This window comes from Meleagris gallopavo, chromosome 8 (assembly GCF_905368555.1).
Source record: "Meleagris gallopavo chromosome 8, MGAL_WU_HG_1.1, whole genome shotgun sequence".
Taxonomy (NCBI): Eukaryota; Metazoa; Chordata; class Aves; order Galliformes; family Phasianidae; genus Meleagris; species Meleagris gallopavo.
Genome location: NC_139411.1, coordinates 26,066,782 through 26,089,446, shown reverse-complemented (window position 1 = coordinate 26,089,446; position 22,665 = coordinate 26,066,782). Strand labels below are relative to the sequence as shown.

The 22,665-nt window shown below is 39.3% G+C and overlaps 2 protein-coding genes across 5 annotated transcripts in view; one reads left to right on the top strand and one right to left on the bottom strand.

Annotated features, from left to right (window-relative positions):
- The window catches only part of VTI1A (vesicle transport through interaction with t-SNAREs 1A), a 249,894-nt gene extending 238,764 nt beyond the window's left edge, over positions 1 to 11,130 (bottom strand). For all 4 annotated transcript variants that reach the window (XM_085229582.1, XM_085229579.1, XM_085229580.1 and 1 more), the window contains exons 1-3: positions 10,892 to 11,130; positions 4,576 to 4,634; positions 79 to 189 (exon numbers count right to left, since the gene is read on the bottom strand). In XM_085229582.1, the coding sequence (XP_085085708.1) occupies positions 79 to 189; positions 4,576 to 4,634; positions 10,892 to 10,985 (264 nt within the window). In that variant the 5' untranslated portion in view covers positions 10,986 to 11,130. The remainder of the gene's footprint in view (positions 1 to 78; positions 190 to 4,575; positions 4,635 to 10,891) is intronic.
- Positions 11,131 to 11,213: 83 nt separating this feature from the next.
- On the top strand, positions 11,214 to 21,770 carry ZDHHC6 (zDHHC palmitoyltransferase 6). Its single transcript, XM_085229578.1, has 10 exons — positions 11,214 to 11,609; positions 12,839 to 12,930; positions 14,953 to 15,112; positions 16,215 to 16,376; positions 16,975 to 17,028; positions 18,719 to 18,886; positions 19,182 to 19,223; positions 19,604 to 19,749; positions 19,838 to 19,881; positions 21,181 to 21,770. The coding sequence occupies exons 1-10, from the start codon at positions 11,361 to 11,363 to the stop codon at positions 21,282 to 21,284; spliced, it is 1,221 nt and encodes a 406-aa protein (XP_085085704.1). The 5' UTR covers positions 11,214 to 11,360; the 3' UTR covers positions 21,285 to 21,770.
- The last annotated feature ends 895 nt before the right edge of the window (positions 21,771 to 22,665 follow it).

Below are 22,665 nucleotides of genomic sequence, written 5' to 3'. Positions count from 1 at the left end.
GTTGCTTGAATAACTGTATTATTACATTAAAAAAAAATCTCATGGATGCTATCTTTACAAGGTAGGATAAAAACTCACGAAATCAGCTTCAAGTTTTCCCATTTCTTGTTTGTAGCTTCTCATTCGACTGCTGTACATTCCCCGACTTTGAGGTGGGATCTCTCGGACTTCAAGCTCCATCTGCTCGAGCTACCAAGTAAAAGCAGGGAGATGTAAGTTAAAGTTATAATTATAGCAAGAAGGAATTTGTATTTGTAGGTGTCCCTGACCATGACAGGAGTTGGAACTAGATGATCTTCTAACCCAAACCACCCTACCAGCCTGTTTAACTAAATGCTCACAAATACCAAGAAACATATTCTCTGTCAAGAAAAGTGTTGTCAATCCTATTGACAGTATAGAGCTATATTAGAAAAATCTTTACACAGCATAAAGTCAACTAATTAATGACAAAACTGGCATTATTAACACTTTAAAAAAAATGATTCTATTTAAACCTTTCTGAATTGCGGTTTCAAAGGCAGTGAATACACTAATGAACATCATGGAGAAGACATCCAACCTCCAACTAGTTGTGGGGTTTTACAAACTGTATTTTATTTATCTTTGTATACACACACATTTTATACAGAGACACATAAATACATAAAATTTTATCTACCAACCATTTCTATGTGTAATAAAATAATTATTGTACCTTTCTGCTTACTCGGCAGCATTAAGTAGCCTGAGCTTTCTGAACTGGCTGCATAAATCTACATCCCAAATCTGTATGCAGGTACATTAAACAACTGGATTTTAGAATTGTAATAAAAATATTGTTCAAGAACTGGTGTACAGTTGAATGCATAAAATGTCAGAGAATTTATCTTTAAAATGGTTTTGCTACTTATTTTTGACATGCAGAACTTTAAGGGCCTGAAATGCAAGAATATGACATCAGGTTACAGAAAATCAAAAGGAGTTATAAACCAGGGCTGACTCGCCTGCTAATTACCTGCCCACTGGGTTAAGGAAACACCTTTACACAGTGCTGGCTCCTCAGGAATTTTGTTGTGCACAGCTAAAAAACTCCCATACCTACTTTTAAAATCTTTCCAACTTACTTTAAAAAGATAAAAGAACAGCTCTCCTTGGTCGCTGTAAATACCTGAAACAATATTTACTCACCTCCTACTGATCTCAGCTGAGCAATACAGCATTGGAACAGAAATGCCTTTCAATTAAGGTCCCAAGCTTCTGGTTACAGGTCTTCACAAGTGATAGTTACAGTTTATTCCTACATAATCACTAGCTTACACTTTGAGATTTCATCCTCATGACATAAAAAAAGCATCTGAATTTAATCAAGTGAATTACCAGAAACTGGAAAGTCATTCAGTCTGATCTATTCTGATTATACAAAATGGTATTTGATAATAAACTGTAAAGCTGACTTTAATTAAATAGTCAGTAATGAATTGAAACATACAAAGCTGTTTCTACCCAGTTCTTTGGTGCAGGCTTAACTTTCCAAAGGGGTATTATAAATTAAACTGATAGCTATAGTAAATGGTTTATTTCTTATCATTTCATGCCAATAGACTTTATCTTGAACATTCCATAAGCATAGAAAATGTTTCGCTTACATCTATTTATATGTGCAAGATCAGGATATTTTAGTGAAGTCTCAATTCTTTTCTATTAAATAAAAATGAAGCCATCTCCCAAACGAATACATCTATTGCAGCCATGATCAGATCACAGTACACAATATCCAAAATCCTCATTCTAAACAGTGAGTATCAGAGAGCATGAAGTCTAAGAGACATCTGTGATGTTCCTGAAAATGTTACAGGTAGTGACAAAGAATCCATATTTATCTGAGGTGGGGGTGGAGATGGGGGGGGGAGGGGAGTGATGAGTGGGTGTTATCATGACTTTAAACAGGTCCATTTTGTGGCTGTAGTGATAAATCTCCATGCCAGTCCATGCAGAAGACAGTGGTCCAAGCAGATATGAACCTAAATACAACCTCATTTTACACTGAAGTTTATCTCAACGTTCATCTATCTTAAAAACCCGGTGAAAAATCTTGCAGATGCTCTGGTTTGGCCCTACCTGAAGTACTGCGTGCAGTTTTGGGTGCCAGAATATACAAAGGACATAAAACTATTAGAGAGCAACTAAACAGAGGCTATGAAGATAGGGAAGGAGGGCAAGAGGTGTGAGGAGTGCTGAGGTCCCTGAGTTTGCTCAGTCCAGAGTAGAGGAGTCGAGGAGAGTCCTCATGGCAGTTCACAGCTCCTCACAGGGAGCACAGGGGCAGCACTGAGCTCTGTTCTCTGGGGAAAGCATCAGGGCCTGAGGGAACACATGGAGCTGCATCTGGGGAGGGCTGGGGGTTAGGGAAAGGTTCTGCACCAGAGGGAGTTGGGCATGGAAAAGGCTGCCCGAGGCAGAGGGACGGCACTGAGCTGCTGGAGCTCAAGAAGCACTTGGACAATGCTCTTAAACATAGAGCTTGGATTTTGGATGGTCCTGTCAGGGGTCAGACTCAATCCTTCTGAGTCACTTCCAACTCAGCATATTCTACAATTCTGTGACACTCTGCATGGGATGCAGGAATGACAGGATTTATCTCCAGAAATCTCTTACTCAGTAGCTATGGTTTTACAAGGTAGTCTGGGACTAACATTTTGGTGTCAGTTCTGCATACAGATCAAATGAATTACACCAGCAATGCTACCCAAACAAAGCAGACAGTGTTTTAAAACAATCAGTGATTAGTCAGTGTAAATAAAATATCTCTACAATAATATTTATAAGAAAGTTGTTTCTTAACCAATTAGGAAATAAACCAAAACAAAATAAGCCAAGCTTTAATCGGACAAGAGGAAAAACAAGCCCTTGTACAAAAACTATCAATGCCAAAGAATTAGGATTATTTTGGCTTTCTAGTGTAGATTTTCATTCAAAAAAGGATCTTTTTAATCAGTTCTGTTATTATCAGGTTTGTTCAAATTGATTTTAAACCCAGCCTTGACATTAATCACAAACATCTAAGGTAATTACTTAAAGCCAATAATTGAATTAAGCACCTGTCTAGCAGCATTAGCAACAAGATCTAAAACAAAAGCGTGAAAGGAAAGTCAGTATATGAAATCAAGATCATCATTAGGATGAAAATGTAGATATAAAGATTTAGTTTTTACTGTCATAATAAGTAAAATGTAGATGAATTTTTTCTGACATAAGAAGGAAACTAATGAACCATTAACTCAATTTCTGTTCCTTCCAATCTTACTTTGATTAGAGAACCAAATTTGAGCGATTTTTCAACATAACACCCATGCTGCAATTTCCCTGTAGTGCTATGTCTTTTTTTTGCCATGTCAAGTTGCAGTGAAAAGGAGATGAAAAGCACTTCTACATTCTTATTTTCCTACAGCTTTTTGCAAATGAAAGTGCCCCAAAGGCCTTAATATACTCTCCTAACAGCCTCATGACATGGACAGCAGTTTTACCATACACAGTTTTACTGTATTTCTCACTGACAATACTGAATGAGAGAGGTTAGGTCTTTTGTCATCCTCATCAGGTAAACCTGCAGTGGGGTTGCACCAAGATTCAGCTTTCCTGGGTCCTATTTCAATGCTCTGCTTACAAGACTAATTCAGCCATTACTCTAAAAGCACCTGGAATGTAAACACATCAAAAACCTTTTTCTTTCTATGCCACAAACTTTAGAAAGTGATTTTCAATATTACTATTTAGTTAGTAATCAAATCATTGATTTAAGGTGCTCAACTTGAAGAACTTTCACACCAGTGGAACTAATTTCATTTCCTTATCCCAAAAAATCAGATTATATTTCTGACATCAGATAGACCAAATGAGTACATTTGCAAACAATAAACAAAAATACCTTCAGGCAAAGAACGATTGGCATGTGGAAAAAAGTCAATCAATCTCAACTGCTATTCCTTTACTCAGTTACTCCACAACTACAAAACTTTATTTTTATACTCCATCCACTTGGAGTATAAGACAATTTGCAGTGGAAACAAAACAGAAAAAGCCATAGATGCTTATCGTGTATTGTATTCTTCCATCAGTGTGGACCACTAACTAATGCTCAGTTAACATATATGCTCTTCTCAGTACCTCAAACTACCTTTATTCCTTTCACATCAAACAGCTAAATATCTTTTGTCTCACTTGCTAGAAGAGAAAACAGGACTTATTACAAGACAACTGGACAGATCAAATCAAACAGATATACAGGTCCTTGAAGAAAAAATATATTAGGTATAAAAACATTTAATTCATTTTTTAAAGTACAAGACCTTATTTCCAACTCAAAGGCTGAAACAACTTCTAGTATCTTGCAGTAATAATAGAAGCTTTAAATCACTTAACACAAGATTAACTTTTTTATACACTCCTCTTGAGTACATCATATTCTCAAATATTTCATACTCTATTATACTACTATTAAAAACTTTTAGAGAATCAGGTGAGTTAAATGTTACCACTAATGATACCAGTTTTCCCCAGCAATTTACAGTTAGCTTACAAAAAGCCACAACGTACCAGTTCCCTTGCTTCTTCAAGCTGCTTCTCAATATTTGCAACCATCTGCTTCTTTTCATCTGAAAAACAATTGTGAAGATACCAATGTAACTGTGGTCTTGCCATGAGAAACATACAGTATTTCAAAATAAGCTTGCAAGTTAGAACTTACTCAAGGGATTCATTGTGTGACATAAACACATACTATAACAGCCACATTTGCAAATTAAAAAGAGAGAGAGAGCGAATGGGGAATGCTTGGAGTCTTCTGCCTTTTTTTCCAGTGCTTGCTAGTTCTGAAAGCAGCTATCTTTCCTCCAGGTGTATGAGTTTTGCCTTAGCAGGTACATGCTGGTTGTGTACAAATTCAAGTGAGAAAGCATATATTCGAGCCAAATGGATAAATATTTGTATTTAAAGATTTATCCTATTTATTAGGTAGAAGTTGAAAAAAAAAACAACAGCAAGCAATCCAATTACAGAGAGTCCAGGAACTGAAGATTAATGAGGTCTCTATTCCTCTCCTCCTTAGCCCTGGTCCTTTTGCTTCAACAGGAAAAAAAATGAAATGTCACAAGAATCACAAAAAAAACCACAACACCTTATAGTAGCAGTAAAAACATAGTTAAGTAATAAAAGTTAAAAATAAAAAAATACTATAGTCTGTTATAAGTTATACGTAGCAATAAGGCAGGAAATCAGGGGATGCCAAAGCAGTAATCAGTAACACAAGTCTTGACACAAAAAGCAACCTGTGCCCTTAAAAAAGCCTTCCTTAAAAACAACAGAACTAGTCCTGAAAGGAATATTTTGCTGCAGAGATTTTGACAGAGCAATCCCAGTGTAAGCAAGTTGAATTTCAGCTGAGTCCTCTCATTAGTGCTACAAACACCTTGCATTACATTTGCACGGGCCTATTCATCTTCATCTCCTCCAGAACTAGTCTCTACCATCTCTTCTAATTCTCTCATTTACCCAGTGTACTCGCTGAGGGTAACATCATGATCTATCCTTCTTCAGTTACATATACTGGAGCACTGCCTGCAGGGAGGATCAAGTTCAGGATCACATTTCCACCTAAAACACAGCGCAGAGATCTTTGCAAATAACAGGCAAGGCACTGACTAGAACAACTATCTTCTGAGGATTCACCATCCTGTGCGTGGCAGCTTCTCAAAACAAAGCATATGCTCTGGGTTATCACCCAAGAAGCTGCTATGGTATTGTGGAGTATGTGGGGAACTCATTTCCAGTCCAAATTGAGACTACGATCTGAAGTCCTTAACTAAGGAAGAATTCCTCTCAAAGAAGCCCAAGTTCTCAAGAACAGCCAGCTGGAATGTTAGCAAGGACTCCTGAGACAGGTCTGGATAAACACGCAGCCCAGTGACAATGAGGTTCACCAAGAGCTAAAAGAGACTCCACTTTGACTTCATCATCATATCCTGTATGAGCAAACCGAGGTGTGTGTATGTTGTAGTAGTAAGAACGAAACAAAATGTCTCAACATATTGTCAAATGGTGATACCCTCTGAGTAATGAGAACTGTACCAGTGATGGAAGTGAGAAGGAAGCACTTGAATCCTTTCAAAAATAAAAGAGCTCACCTTTAAATCCTCACAAACTGAGCTTCCCTCTTACCCTTGAAAGAGGCCCAGAATTTCATCAAGTTATGCTCTCTACAAACCTGAAGCCATGGAAAAAGACCATCTTCCTTGGCAATCTTGAATTCACACTGCCATGTCTGGCAGATGCTACTATAGCAGAAGGTGGGGGAGATGCTCATTTCTGTGCAGCACTTTACATTCTTTGCTAGTGTCTTTCATAAATTTCCCACTAAATTCTCATGACAGCACTCAAATCAGAAAAACTAATGGCAAGACATTTATCTTCTGAACATAACGAACTCAAAAGAGAATCTGCTTCCTTGTCCATACATTTCAATTCCCCTACTCAGCTTCCCAAAACACCTGTTCCTCCATTCACCTGGAAGCAGGCAAGATGCCATTGGACCAAGGAAAAAACAACATAAGAGATAAAATGCACAACACCATTTTATTGAAGCTCAAATAAAATTACAAATACAGCAGCAGAAAATAAACGTATTATAGCAATTTCAGTACATCCCTGAGTTTCACTGGATTACAATTTTCATACACATTAAATTAAACAACCTTATATTCCTAAATTTCGGGGGAGTAGTATTATTTTGAAGATATTTTATGCTGTTCAAATTCTGTGTGTACTTACATGAGCTACCTAGCATTTCACTGAATACTCAGTTACCCTATTGCTAAGCTCATTAAATCCAATACAGTCATTTACATTCAGCAGATGATTTATTGAACATAAAAATACAAATTCCTGTGCCAACTCAACTGCTATCAGTGCAATTTTAGTATTAAGCTTCTGATTCTCTGTGCTATTTGGACAATGGTGATGTTTCCTTTGCTGGTACATGAACACTGGAAGGAATCTATAACAAAATGTTCATCAGTCATTGAACTCCAGACCTATAACAACATCCAACTCCTTCTTCAAATGCACAATACAATCATCTGCATCTACTCTGCAGATATTTAAGCAACTCTTCCACCTAGTACTGCCAGTACATCTAGGCCTGTTGTTGATGCCAGCAAAAGAAGCATGAAATGCTACAGCTGGATTCATTCACTTAGTTTCAGTCTTAATGCCATGCCTATGCCTAAGAAACAAGCACTGTTTTTCCACAGTCAGAATGCCCACAGAAAGGGAAGACACGACATCCACAAGATGTGCTCAGAGACTGTATGCAGACAAGCTCAGAGTAAGGGAAGCTTGCTGCAGATCTAGCAGATCAGGACAAACAAGCTGTGATCCAATTAAAGATTCTCATGTTTCTGTGCATTACCCTGCTTTGTTTTAGTAGTTTCCAATCTGCTTATTTAATGTAAACTTAAATGTAACTTAAAGTACACTTCCATCATATAAAATACTGAGTATTTTTTATATATATATGTACATAACTTTTCTCTTAATTCAGAACTGGCAATATCCTCTAGAAAAAATAAAAAGAAATGTTACACCAAGATATCTAAACTTAGAATGTAATTTTTGTTCTTGCGCTGCCACACAGAAGGCTGTTAAGAAAATGCTGCACTTGGCTTGTATATCTTAACTGTTCACATAAGTAAAGTATAAAGAATGGAAACAAAAGTAAGGAATCTGAATAAGGATTGCAAAGAATCCTGAATGTGTACACAAGGTTGTACCACTTTTGTAAATAAGACCAGTTTTTATTACATTTTCCTCTGTTCTTTCAGTTTTGCCCGTGCATTAGGCACTGTGACAGAAAGGCAGATAACCTACACGTGTAGAAAGGTAATGCATCTCTGACATGAACTTACAGTAAAGGACATTTCATTGCTTGTGGAATTGCTTTTTTTATAAGTACACGCTAAGGAAAAGTCTAAGTAACAAAGAACTTCAGTTTGCAGAACACTTGCAGATTTCACTACACTGGCTGAGGTGGTTTACCCTAATACCACTTTGCCAGAGTTTACTGTCCAAAAGTAAAGACAAAGAAAAATCCATTTACTGTTCCATTTCTCTTTGAGCTGCAAGACTGGATTCCAGAGGCACAGCATAAAGAGCCAGCCATAAAACAGAAATGGCAAACTGCATTACAGGGATATAACAGAAAATTAATGGTAGAACTTTCTTCAGTTAAACCTGATGTACAGTGCTTTGACTGCCCAGTAGAAGATGCACATATCATGTATCAGCCCTCCAGTCAAAAACATCACCTCACAGAGGCTACTATGCTGGAAAAAGGCTAAATATCTCAATCTGTACTGAGAACATTTTCTTTCAGATGAAGCAATTAAAATCGATATAAATATTTGGTCAAACCACAAGACAGATGTTTCTCGACAACACTGAGGAACATTAATAAAACACATCAGTCAAGATCTTCATTCTCCAAAGACCTGCAGCAGCATCACAGAAAATCTACTCAAAAGCCATTTCTCAATTTAAAACATTTTCTTTAATTCTCCAGACGGTGCTTGGCTCAACAGAAGATATTTCTTCCTCAGACGTTCTACTGTCCCTGCTGCTTATTGTTACTGCAGTATCAGAGTGTCTTTGTTACATTTCTTGCTGAACTATTTATGCCTCTGTGATAACAGGATTGTTTGTTGAGCCATCATCCTTCTAGATGTAAGACAGCATCAAGTCCTGTCAACACTGCATGCAGGTATAATAGCAAAACAATTAACCAGTATTTCTCCAACTGCACACGAATCTTAGAGCAGGTCCATCTCAGGAAGGAGGAGGAAATAAATCTGTCTCTAGACTTTGGGAGATCTCTCTGTATTATTCAGGAGTAACACAAGTCCTTACACTTCTCATCCTGCTTCTTCCAGCGTGGAGGAAGAAGGCCATCAGCAATCTCTGTCAAATCACTGCTGCTGAAAAATGCCACCTCACGTGCATCTCTCCTCATGTCCCCCTCCCACTTTGAATCATACTCCTCTTTCTGAGGCTCTCCAAGCCATCTCCACAAGAACTAACTGGGACTTCTGGTGATGAAGAAGTTTTGATCTTGCAAATATTCCTAGTAAGAAACAAGGGAAAAATGTGCATTTAAAATATTTCTACTTAAAGTGTTCATCATAGCCAGAGTTGTGTTTTTGCGTACCCAGGTGGTAAAATGCCTCTACTAGCTAAGACTGCAGTTTGGTTTAAAGTCATAAGTGAACATTTTGCTGAAGAAAGACAGAACAGTTCTGAAAACTAAAGCACTTTATCCACAAAAGTACAATGCAAGAAGGAGCCATAAAGCAAGCCAGCCCAAGATATATAAGACTAGCCTCAAATGCTAACATGGAAAAGCCAGCTCTTAAAATAATAAATTAGCTGTTGTATTATTTTGAGGCCATTCAGCTCAGTACCAAACTATTGATCCCACAGGGAACATGCATTCCTTCTCCTCTGATAAGACAGTAACTTCTAAAAAACAAACAAACAAACCAACAACAAAAAAATCACATTTCTAGTGGCCACTTAAAGAATTATGAATTCAAAGCCTGTTGCTTCCAAGCTACGTCATCAGTGAGGACAATGTTCCTTATTAATTTCATATTTAAGCTCCAAAGCCTCTCTAGAGTGTATAAGGTGGCTGACTTTGAAGAGAGAATTTTTTTGCTTTGCTAAGTCAAGGAGGAGGCAAAGCTTCTCATCCTTTAGCCGTGCCTATGATTGGTCACTGAACTCCAATTTATCAAAACTTCAATTTATCAGGAGACCTTCTAATTTCTTGTCATAGAATTAGATATAACCTCCCAGAACCAAGCTTGCCAAAGTTCAAGAAGCGCCTGGACAATGCTGTCAGACATATGGACTGATTTTTGCATAGCACTGTGTGGAGCCAGGAGTTGATGATCCTTGTGCGTCTCTTCCAACTCGAGATATTCTATGACTCTACGACTCAAGAACCAAACAGATGTTTACACGTGGACATGGTTTAGTAAGAACTGCGGGTGATAGGTGGACGGCTGTACTGGATGATTGTGTAGGTCTTTTCTAACCTTGGTGACTCTATGATTCTATGAAAATCCCTATTCACTCATTTTAAATGCATTCTGGACCTTTGGCTTAGCAATGCACTGAGATTACATGTTCCAGTTAACCACCTTAAAATTCTCTTTAAAGAATTTACTTCATCGCTTCACCACCCTAAAAACAAGACATTACACTTCGGTCCTTTAGTCACATAGAAAAGCATACCATTAGCACGCGTGCTGTGACACCCTCTCTGTATGATACGCACTCCCACAGTCTGAGCATCCTAAAACTTTGGGAAACAGAGGCAGTGAAACGAATACAGAGGTTTCATTGAGGTGAGCTGCGTGAGGAAGAGATGAGGAAACCCAATTTCAGCTTCCCTCTGCTCCATTCAGGAGCACCACATCAGAGCACCGATTCACACTCAGCTGCTGGGTTAGTCTTATTTCTATCTCTCTTCCTCACACTCACAGACATGCCTGCAAGGGTACGTCACGCATGAGTACAGCAGCGGGTGACAAACACCTCGGCGTACACAAGCACCGATTTCCTCTTACATGCGAGTCAGCACAGCCTCAACTGCCCTGACAGCAGGCAGCAAAAGCACCGATTCGGACGAAACCTCGCACAAGCTCAGCCCATGCACTCGCTCAGCCTAACAGAGACCAAGGGCCGATCCCTCAGCACGGAGCGCGGCTCACGGCCGCTCGGCGACGGCTCCACCAGCGCCGTGCCCGCTCCGCCACCGGGAGGCTCCGTGCAGCCGGCGGCTCCCGGCCCCGCCGCTCACCTCCGAGCAGCTTGGGCACCCGGCCGATCCTGCCCGTGATGTCGGCCGTCAGCACGGCGAAGTCCTGCTCGTAGCTCTCGAAATCGGACGACATGGCCTGGCCGCGCCTCGCCTCGCCCCGCCGCGGGGTCGGCCCGGCGGAGACGCCGCGCTCCGCCGCTCCCCTCAAAGCCGCTTCCGCGTTCTGCTCCCCGCAAAGCCGTCCCCGCCGCCGCGGGTTCCGGCGCACCGCCCGCCCCTCGGCCGTCTGTTTCCCAGCGGGCCCCAATAGCGCGCGGACCGCCTCCGCCTCGCGGGCCGCGCTGGGCGGGCGGCCCCGCTCCCCGCCGCCTCTCGGGGCGGGGCCGAGGCCCGGCGGGCCTCAACGCCTCCCCTTCCCTTTCCCGTTCCTCCCGGCGGGACGGCGAGGGGCTGAGGGAGCCATGCGCGGCGGCGAGGAGGCGTCGGGCGGGCGGCGGCGGTAGCGGCCATGGGCGGCCCCGGGGGGCTGCGGGAGGTGCGGCGGCTGTGCCACTGGGGGCCGCTGGTGGCCCTGTCCGTGGTGATCGTCTGCTCCGCCACCGCCATCGCGGACGCCGTGCTTTGGTATTGGCCCCTGGACACGGCCGGGGGGAGCGTCAACTTCATCATGCTCCTCAACTGGACAGTCATGATTCTCTACAACTATTTCAACGCCATGTTTGTCGGCCCCGGGTACGTCCCGCTGGGGTGGACACCGGTAAGCGCGGCCTCGTGCCCGGGCTGGGCTCGGCTCGGCGGGGCGGGCTGGGGTTGAGGGGGGCCGGGCCCGGCCCTGGGGGTGCTCACACCTGTCCTGCGGGCCGCTCCGCGCCTGCGTGGGAACCTCCGCTCGCCTCCGTGCTCCGCGCCCCTCTGTGCTGCGCTCAGCCGTCACGCGGTGCTCGTTCCTGAGGAGGGCCACGGGGATGATCAGAGGGCACCGTTCTGAGGAGAAAGGCTGAGGGAGCTGGGCTTGTTCGGCCTGGAGGAGAGCTGCCTCCAGGGAGACCTCAGTGCAGGCTTGCAGTAATTGAGGGGAGCTTGTAAGCAGTAGGGGGACTGACTTTTTGCACAAGCAGATGGTAAAAGGGCAATGGGAATGGTTTTAAACTAAAATAAGGGAGATTTGGGTTAGATGTTAGGAAGAAATTCTTTACTCACACACTGGCAGTGCTGCCCAGAGAGGTTGTGGCTGCCCCATCTCTGAAAGGATTCAGGGCTAGCTTTGATTAGGCCCTGATCTGGTGGGAGCACCCAGGCCATGGCAGGGGTTGGAATTCTTTGATCGATGACCTTCCAACCTCAGCCACTGTGTGATTCTGTCTAACGTGCAATGCAATAAGACAAGGTAGAAGTTTGCATTCCCTTTGCTTCAGTAACCTGTGGGAAGAGGAGTAGCTGGGGCCAGAACAATGCAGACTCAGCATCTTCAGACAGCTGCCCAGAGCTGGAGCTCAGGCCATGATGCACAAATCAGTAATAATCACTCCTACTTGTGGAGTGTTTCTCAAAACGAAGTGCACTACAGAGTATCCAAGTATAGTCCCAGCAGGATACTGGGATACTCCACTTGGCCCACTGTTACTGCTTACTGTCTACAAGTCCATCTCATCTTTCTGCACAACTTCTTTTCTTTCCATTTTTTTTCCCAGTGATAATGGCCCCATGCTGGTTTATATTCTCAGATGTTCACTATAAAACCCTGCTTGCACAGTTGCTATTTCTCCAAATTGCTTATTTGTTTAAGCAAGCAGTACTTTCAACAGTGATGGTTATGTTGATAATGGAGAGAGTTCTTTTATTTTTTGTTTTGGCTTAGGAGGGTTGGGTTATGGAACACACCCTGCCAGAGGGCGGATATGCACAAGGCTGCCATACAAGTGCCAAGATATGTGTTGTCAGCAGAACTATGTATTCTGTGTAATATGCCCATTCTTCTATTTAAAGGAAAAATCTCAGGATTGCATGTATCTCCAGTACTGTAAAGTGTGTCAGTCTTACAAGGCACCACGTTCACACCACTGTCGAAAGTGTAACAGGTACAGTCTCTTTAAAATTGGTTTCTGTCTGTATGAAAAGCAACTTCAATGCTAGCGATGAGCTGTTAAAATAAATTCATTCTGGTCTTGTACTGTATATATTTTAAAGATTTCACTACGAACACTGCTTCAAATACTTCCAGTTTCAGTTGTATGACTTCTTTGTGTTCTTACTGTGTTTTAATTAAAGGAAAATGAATAACTTGCCTTTAACGTTTTCTTTTCAGCTGGAAATAATTTCTTTTGGGAACTTGGCAGGGTTAAAATATGTCAGTACTGTTTCAGAGAGATGAGCCTGTGTAAATATCAAAAAATCTTTCAATCCTTTTTTTAATTTCGAGTCCATGTACCCTCACGTTCAGTGAGCAGGAAAGCCTGTTATGCTATCTTTCCAAATGGGAATAACTTGTTGATTTAAGAGGAAATTTTGGACTGTTTCTTACCATTCTTACCAAACCCCACAGGGTTTGGTTTTTTTTTTTCAAGAGAGGTCTATTTAAGTGAAGTGGTAAGCCTTTTGGGTCTTTTTATGTGTTAGTCCTCCAACAGATCTGTTTTGAGCTAATGTTTTTTTAAGCTTTTATTGTAAATAGCTGCACTGTAATTTAGTGTGTCTTGAAAAAAGCAAGCCACTTGTGCTGTCTGTAGTCCAGGCTATAGATGCATTTATCTTTTTATTGGGTAGGTCCTCCTCTGGAGGATTGCTGGAGAACATGGTAAGAGGGTATTGCAGTGTGCACACTTACTTGTTGCTATAAATACAAGATACCCAATCAGTGCTTTCAGGAAGTAGAGACTGAAAACAGAGCAGTGTTGCAATTTGCTGCATCATTCTTGAGTTTTAAAATAAGACTCCTTTCTCTCAGTAACAATCCTTATGTTGAGAAGATATTAGAAAATGTCAGCAGATTTCTGTGATTATCTTTACAAAAGCAAGTTCCAGTTTATTTCACTAAATTATTAAAAGCAGAAACCACAGAACAGTCTACTGATTGTTTTGCTGATATGTTTTAAGAAGTTACTGCCCCTCAGCTCTGGCCAAAGTAACTCACTCTCTGTGTATCTCTAGATTGCAGCAGTGCAATGAAGTAGTTAATGTAAATCACAACTGAAAATCTTCTATGCAATGGCAGTTTTCAGTCCATTAATGGATTAAATTGTGGTGGCCCTTGTGAATAGGGTGAGACTTCTAGCCTAGATTAAGGAACTTCTTCAGAAACAGTTGAGCTGATGATTATGGTCATGTTTTCAAAAACTTGTACAGCAACAACTAAGCATACATTAACAAAAAAGCATTAGTTCTTTAGAAGGTAGAAACTGAGCTTCCTATCAGGAATATAGTATCATAAAAGACAAATGAGATCAGTAGTTTGAAAACAATTACCTGTTTTCAGAGAAGCTGGATATTTGTGTAATTCAGCCCTTTGTTTATCACATACCTTAGGTCTGCAAAATTGCTTAAAACCAATAAAACCATGACAGTAAGTGGTGTGAGGTTAGTACATAGCAGTTAATGAAGTCTTCAGAGGGCCTTCTACGTAAAGCAAGAGACATTTAATGTCTCTTAATAAACCTCTGTTGGTATATCTTTGTGTATTCTGTATTCAGTAGGCCCAAAGGACATTTGATATTTTGTTTTCCTGGTGTGCTTATTTTATAAAGAAGTGACAGTAATATTTATGGTTAACTACTGCATGCGTGGCTCTTGAACTTCCCATGCCTCTGCATGTTGGCTCTGAAATACGGTGTTTAGTAGCAACTAATAAGTTTGAATAAAGAGAAGGAAGGACAACTGATGAGAGTAGAACCTTATAGTACTTTCTGTTTTGCTTTCTTTTGTTCTACAGCATGAAGTACTATTTTGAATAACAAAAAAAACCCCAAAACATACTTTGTTCATTTCTTAGAAATCGGTGGGACTGAATGAAGATTAAGTTGTAGCAAGTTAGCCATCCTTTCCTTTGATTTTCTTTTAAAACATCACTGATGTCCTCTATATTAATCACCATTTATTATTCACAGGTGTGTCATGAAGATGGATCACCATTGCCCTTGGATCAACAACTGTTGTGGTTACCAGAATCATGCATCTTTCACTTTGTTTCTCCTCTTAGCACCACTAGGATGCATTCACGCATCTTTCATATTTGTAATGACTATGTACACTCAGCTTTACAACAGAGTAAGAAAACATAGTTAAGTGCTTAAGATGTTCTTAAAGTTGGATGGATTGTTTATTCTTGGGGTGTGGGATAATTTGGTTTCCTGAAAAGAAGCACATGGAATTCCTTTTTGTTCTTTCAACGTGTACTGTTTTGCTCTTTGCATTCTGAGAAGTATGTTCAGTATTAGGTGAGGGATTAAAAAAAAGTTTGGTTCTTCTTCCACCCCCACTTTTTTTTTTTCCTCTCCAGTTGCTTGTCATAGCCACAGGTAGTTTGCTAGAGCTTTGCACTGACTGAACACTGATTACGAGTAGCACATATCATGTGTTATACTTTACCACAAGTTAAATGCTATTTATTTTCTTCTGCTTTCCACTCTTTAGAATTGTATTATTTTCTTCAAGGAGAAGATGATATAATATATCTCAGGAGCCACAAAGAAATTACATTAAATTTATTTTAAAAGTAGAAAAAGTTAGCAGAGCTAACAGTTAGGAAAGCTTCTTGTGGAATACATCCCTCATTCAAGATCTATGGTTAAGATTTTGAGCTTTGATTTTTAACCTTTGTGGTTGCATTGAAAAGCTTGAAAACATTAACTCAGTCTAACAGATAACAGCTCTGTGCTGTATTTGCAGAGCAATAACAGTGAGAACTGCTACTTGCGGAAGCTTTCAGAGGAAAACCTATAGCATTTCCAATTGAAAATAGATACTGTGCTGTGCACATGTTTTCTCTCAGAAACTGTTGAATGTGTTCTGTAGTGTATCCAGAGTCTGGATTTTTGCTGCAGATTTTAGGCCTAGTTTGTGGTAGAATTTGCAACATAGCAATTTTGATTTCGTTTTCAACAAAGAATGAAGAGGAAAAATTAGAACAAGAAAAGTTATTTATATATAAATATACAATAAAGCATTTTATATATTTTTATAAAACAGTTTTATAAATATATACTATATAGAAAAGTAGGTACGTACAAAGTTTTATCTACTCCATTTACATTACAAGCCTATCAGAGGTTGAGCACACACCTTCAGATTCAGATTACTTATAGGTAACTAGTTTGGTTTCAGCAAGTATTATGTTTCAGATCTGAACAAGAATGCATTCCCTTCACAGATATCTTTTGGGTGGAGTTCTGTAAAAATTGATATGAGTGCAGCCAAAAGAGACCCTCGAACCATTATTCCCTTCGGATTGTCTGCATTTGCTGCATCTTTATTTGCCTTAGGACTGGCATTAGGAACAACAATTGCTGTTGGTATGCTGTTTATTATTCAGGTAAGCTTATTGCTTCTGTTAGAAACAAGTTAAAAGATGTGACTTGCACCTCTTTTGTTACTGGTATCGACTGCAGGCAGAATTGTGATAGGAACACTTGTTTAGAGTTTATGTAGCTGTGTTACTCAAGATTTTTTTAGTTGCTTTTTCCTCCTTAGAACTTTGTAGTGAAAAATCTAATAAAAAAAAAGAAAAGATGAGATGTGCTGTGTAAGTCCTGTTCTGGAAGAGGCAAAATACCCAATGCTTGGTATTTTGGGGAATCTTGTCCCTGCCTGTGAAAAATCAGAATGTGTGCCTGGCACATTGCTTGAAAACTTTGAGATCTTTGGAATGAAAAAAAAAAAACAAAAACACCACCCCACAATCTTAGCATAAACTGAAATATTATATGGTATTTCTCCAAGTGTGTAATTCTGGATGATAGCATTACCATGCATATATGCTGAATATTAATTTTGAATATTTCATGTTTTGGTTAAGCTTATAAGCAATTGTTCTGTTGTTTAGAGTTAAATCTAGCTTGTTAAATGAAGTTTTCTTTGTCTAGAAAATGTATTTCTGCAGAAAATACATCTAACACTTTTATTTAATTTAGATGAAAGTCATTTTGACAAACAAAACTTCAATCGAGTCCTGGATTGAAGAAAAGGTAGGCTTTTATTACAGTAGACCTGTTCTGTGTTGTTAACAAAGTTTATTCTCTGTATTTATTAATTTCTCGCTACACCTGTTCAGATTTGAACCAAAAGTGTCACTGCAACACTCATTTAATATGAGAACTTCAGGGTGACCTTAGAAAAGCACTTGTTTTTAGGGGACTTTGCTTATCTACCTAGGAAATCAAGAATTTTTTGCATTTGTAACTTAAGCTGCTATTGCTTCTACTAAGTAGTTTTATCCATCTACATCTTGTCCAACTTTCCTACCCATTCTAGATGACTTATTCTGGCCATTGATTTTCTTTACTTCCTACTTCTCTGATTGGATAATCAATGAATGTACAGATGTTATAATTATGGAATATACCAGAGAAGTTAGCTAAGCAGGTTATTATACAAAAGAGAATAGATAGAATGCTTACCTGTATCCTGGGCTCACTGCAAAACTCCAGAGGAGGGATCTCCAGAAGAGATCCTCCCCCACTGGCAGTCAGCTCTTAAATGTCTGTAGGAGAGGTGCAGCCAGGCTCCACCACTTCCAGCAGTACAGGTGAATTGCCTTCACCTGTGCACCCAGGGCTGACTCATTGCTCGCCTCAGGTGATCAATCAGAGGTTCAGGCCGTGATTCAGCAGTTCCCATACACTGATTAAACTTGGGAGATTTTCCTTCGTTTTAAAAGAAGTCCTAAAAACCAGTGAGATGGCTCATCTCATCTTCTGAAATTTCTCATTGATAGCTGTATCACCAGAGGATTTCACAGTATTTTTCAAAAGAAATATAGCATGGCAAAAGCAGAAGTTGACTGTTAAGAAAATACTTCTCTGCCACCAAGTTATAAACAAACATTCTGTTATTATCTTTTCGTTTTGTTCTGCGTCAGATTATCAGTAGGATCTTGAGCATTTATGAGTACCTAAATATTGCAGTGCTTTCTCTTTGCACATTTTCTAGTTTAGCTGGATCATAGTCTGTAGACCTTTGAGTAATTGGACAGTGAAACTCTGTTACAACTATATAATTAAACGTGGAATAATCTGTAGAAATTTTTGTCAAATATAGTAATTACTAGTAATATGTCCTTTCTGAAGACTCAACACACACTGCACGTATATGTGTTTTATAAACAATACTACTGCAACATAGAACAAATTCTTCCATTGTTCCACTAGATGTCACTATTACTGAAAGAATGGAGCATTCACTAATAAGAAAGTGTAATATTTAAAGCATGCCTTTATACTCAGTTCTTTGAAGCGAGCTAAACACTCTAAGTATTGAATTATATTTGCAGTCGTTAAGCAGAACATCCTGAATTGTGCAAATCTTTTTGTTTAACTGAGAAATAGTTAGTCATAAGCCTTTAAAAAAGGCATAAAATAAAATTAAGGCTTGGAATGGATTGGTCAGAAGTATAGCCAAGTGACTCTGCTGTTCAACAGAGTAAATCAGGAAAACAAACAAAACCACAAACACTTCTAAATGCTACAGTTATATCATCTAGTTGCAAGTAGTTTTAAAAGCCTAGGTTAGTGTGGTAGGAATTTATTACTCTTGTCCCAAAATGGTCACCTTTGGGGCTCATAGATCCACACAGAGCCTGTGATCTGGCCTTCTTAATATTTGCTGGTCGACTATAGTTCCTAAGATGTTTGATGTGCTGTATTTCTTTATTTCCAGGCCAAAGACAGAATCCAGTACTACCAAACAGATGAAACCTTTATTTTTCCATATGATATGGGAAGTAAATGGAAGAACTTCAAGCAAGTGTTTACATGGTCTGGGATTCCTGAGGGAGATGGCCTGGACTGGCCAGTGAGAGAAGGCTGTCATCGATACAGTTTGACGGTAATCTTCGATGTTATCTCAGGTTAATCTTCCCCACTGTCCCCTGCCTTTCTCTGCAATAATGTACCAGATTTTAAAGTAACTGGAATAGACTAAGAAGCACAAGTTCTGTCAAATTTTCTGCCATTATTGATATGCATGAAAGCATAATAACATGCTTTTGTGAGTGCTTTTAAATGCTAAATACATTTTCCTGAGTTTGTTTAGTGGTTTCAGTACTTGACTTCATTTTGTGCTGAATACACACAAGTCCTCTCAAACACTGCCTAATTTTTTTATATGTGATCATTTATAGATAGAGCAACTGAAACAGAAAGCAGACAAGCGAGTAAGAAGTGTAAGTATTTGTGATGTTTGTGATCTGGCATCACTTAGGAATTTCCTTATAAATAAATGTAAGTAACTACTGATACCGTTTCTTTTCATTTAAACCTAGCAATTAACAAAGGCTTTGTGTTTCCACACAAAGTGTTCTGTAACCTCTGCTTAATTAAAATTTAGCTTCCTTTGCATTTGCTCTTTAGTTTCCTAATAATAAAGATGACTCTATGCTCAGTCGTCAAGCAGTTAAGCTGGAATTTTGAGTCTCTTTCATAGCAGTAGTCATTTATGCTCAAATCTAGTGGGATGCTTTAAGTGTTTTTTGGTACGAAACACTCAGCAAGGCCATAGCTCCCCACAGTGTAATACATTGCCATGTTCTGTTCAAATTTGTAGGTGCGGTATCGAGCCATAGAAGATTACAGTGGTGTCTGCTGCCCTGTGACTAAAGGTGTTAAAACATTCTTCACAACACCATGTACTGAAGAACCTAGAATTGCACTGAGTAAAGGGGATCTGATTTTAGCCACAAGAGGCTTAAAGTTAGTGGCTCCACACTTTTATGTTTTGTTAAAAGCAATATTGAGATGTGTTCTGGCATCTAATTACCTGTTACGCTTTCTTCTCTAGACACTGGATGTATGGTGAGAAGATTCTTAACTCGGCTGGTGATGGTATGAAACAGTTATTTTCATTTTTTTCTGTTAAAAAGTTGCAAATCAACTTTACTGCTGTCTAGCTTCTGGATAGAAACATGAGTATCGTATTCAGTTCTCAAAATGTAGAATGACTTACTTTAATAGCATTAGCCCCTCTTCTCTTTAAAGCCACATCCACAGTCTTTACTGTTTACATTTGGTTTACGTTTTCCAAACAACTGTGAATGCACTTCATGTATGTTTCTTGTTGGCAAAAGAGAGGCACCCACCAGTCACTATGTTGAAACCATCCATGCTTCTCATGGGAAGCTGGATGCCTCCGTGAGCTGGAAGTGCTTTCAAACACCAAACATAAGCAACTTACTGAAATGAGTATGATAGTAGTTCACATTGTGAAGGTTGGGAGGAGATATCTGTGCTAAATAGTCTTTTTTTTTTTTTTTAACTTTGCATGTGAAATGAAGTCTGGATGAAAGACTTTGTACATACTGAAAGCCTGGATTAGAACTCAAAATAACACTAGCACTTTGGAGAACTGGACTTTAAAAATATCATGAGATTTGTTAACACTGCATAGCAAAATGCTATAAATAGGCAGGAATAACTAGCTTCATAAGGAAAGGTGGAAAAAATAATGATTAAGTAGCAGTTCTTTTAGGGGGAAAAATAGACAATCATAATCTTAGGATGAGTCAACATTTGCAAAAAGTAGAAGCATCTAGCTTCACAAATGCATGAAGTAATCCTTCCATCCCACTTAAGGTTTTCAGAAATTTGGCTGAAGTGTTGACACAAGCAAACATCTTGCTACATCTCCAGAAAAGGGAAGATCAGATGTAGAGGGTTGAGTGGGAAACAATGAGAATATTTGGAGCGCTAGAAAATTAGACCTATATGAAAAGCTGAAAGAGTTTAGGTTCCTTAACTGGAGAGGAAAAAGATAGCAGAAATCCAGGGTATGTACAAACAGACATCAGTTGCATTAAGGTTTGTTGTAGAGCAGGTTGTTAGCTACTTCCTGCGTTTCTAAGGAGTAGAAGAGGAATTGTAAAAGATTCACATTGGGTATGAGAAAAGATTGTCAATAGCAAGGAAAGTAGAGTACTGGGAAATATTGGAGATGTATGAAAACAGGTTAGGCAGTGGGAGAGACTCTGTGCATTCTTGGACAAATAAGTTAGGGGTGACTTCTATATGCTGCCTTGGATAAGAAAATAAATCAGGTCTTTTCTTGGTGTTTCTTTCGGTCCTGTGTTTATCTTAAATAGTGGGTTGTGTTTTGTTCCAAGTTAATGTAACTTTCCATATCTTAAGGTGGAATAAGAGAACGAGGCTGGTTCCCTAGGAAATGTGTGGAAAAATGCCAGTATGACTCTGAAACGGATCAACCAGTGGATGGAGAGAAGAAAAGCAGATAGCCTTCTCTTTCTTTTTTTAAAATAAGAAATGGAGTTTTTTACTTCGGACCATAATCCTTTACTTGAAATTTTCAGTATATTACTTTAGACTTATGCAATGACTATATTGGAGCAAGATTTTCTTTTCCTCGCAGTTGAAAGGGTTGAATATGCCTGTGCCATGGTTTGCATTCTTTTTTTGACAATAAATAACTGAAGAAGCCATTCAGTGGATTGCCTTCAAGATGGATTTTTCTCATCCCAAGTCAGGTTTTTTTTCTTTCTGCTGTTTAAACTGCATTCTGAGCAGCCATCTTTTAGTTTTTTTTCCCCACAACTGCATCTGTTGTGATGCTTGTTACATATCTCTCATATTTTTCTTTCTTTGAAGCTGCCCCCTGAAAAATACAGAATAAATCTCTAATCCAAATGCAAGATAAGATTTGTTACCCATGACTTTTAATGATGTGAATTATCCACCTCAAATAAATAATACGTTCATATTTACTTGTGGGTTTAATTGTTCTTAGATCTTATAAGAACTTGTTTGTAGGCACGGAAAGGTGTATTATTGGGAAACAAGTTTTTCAGAAGCTGTTTTCTAAACTAGAAAGACTACAGCTCTTGCTATAAGAAGTCAACTAACCTCTGCTCTCTTTGACATATGAGCTTGTATCCAAGGGACTGGAGTTGCTGATCCATCTTAGTCTGAAAAGAAGCACTAGTGCCAAGAGAGAAAACTTCTGCAAGTCTAGTCACTAAGTGATGAATGCCTTTGCTAAAAGATTTTTATGTACTATCTGGTATGGATTATTAGAAAGAGGACCTTTTAAAAAAAAATTACCTGTACCAGCTGAAAGATTTTGAAATGTAAGTACAGCACATGGCTTAGACTAGTTCCATATCAGAAGTTGGGAGTTTTTGTAAATAAATGTTCTAAACTAACACCCGGTTTATCTCCACCTGCATAAGTTGTCTCAAGCAGATAAGTTTTTCTTAGACAATATTAAGTATACAGAAATAACTACATAACAGACAAGCCAGAACTGGTACTCTGTGCTGCTGCTGAGGCTGTTTACCTCTAGCACTACCCAGGCTTTGTTGTTGTTGTTGTGGTTTTTTAACTTCCAGCCTTCTGTGCATTACTGCTGGTGGTGAGCCATAATCTTAGGTTGTTTCTGAGCTGTGGTAATGGGGAACTAGATTCAGTTTCAGTATTCTGCAAGCAGTTGCTTTTCCCTCTTGAAATCACAACACTTTTATTTTCTAGAAGCGCTATTCTTTAGTGGTATAGGAATATGTTTCACTTGTAGTTTCCCTGTTAGCAAGGGCTGAGAGGAGAATACAGCAAAGGGGTAAAATCTGTGCTGTTCTAGAATGTGAGAAGTTATTATTATGAAGG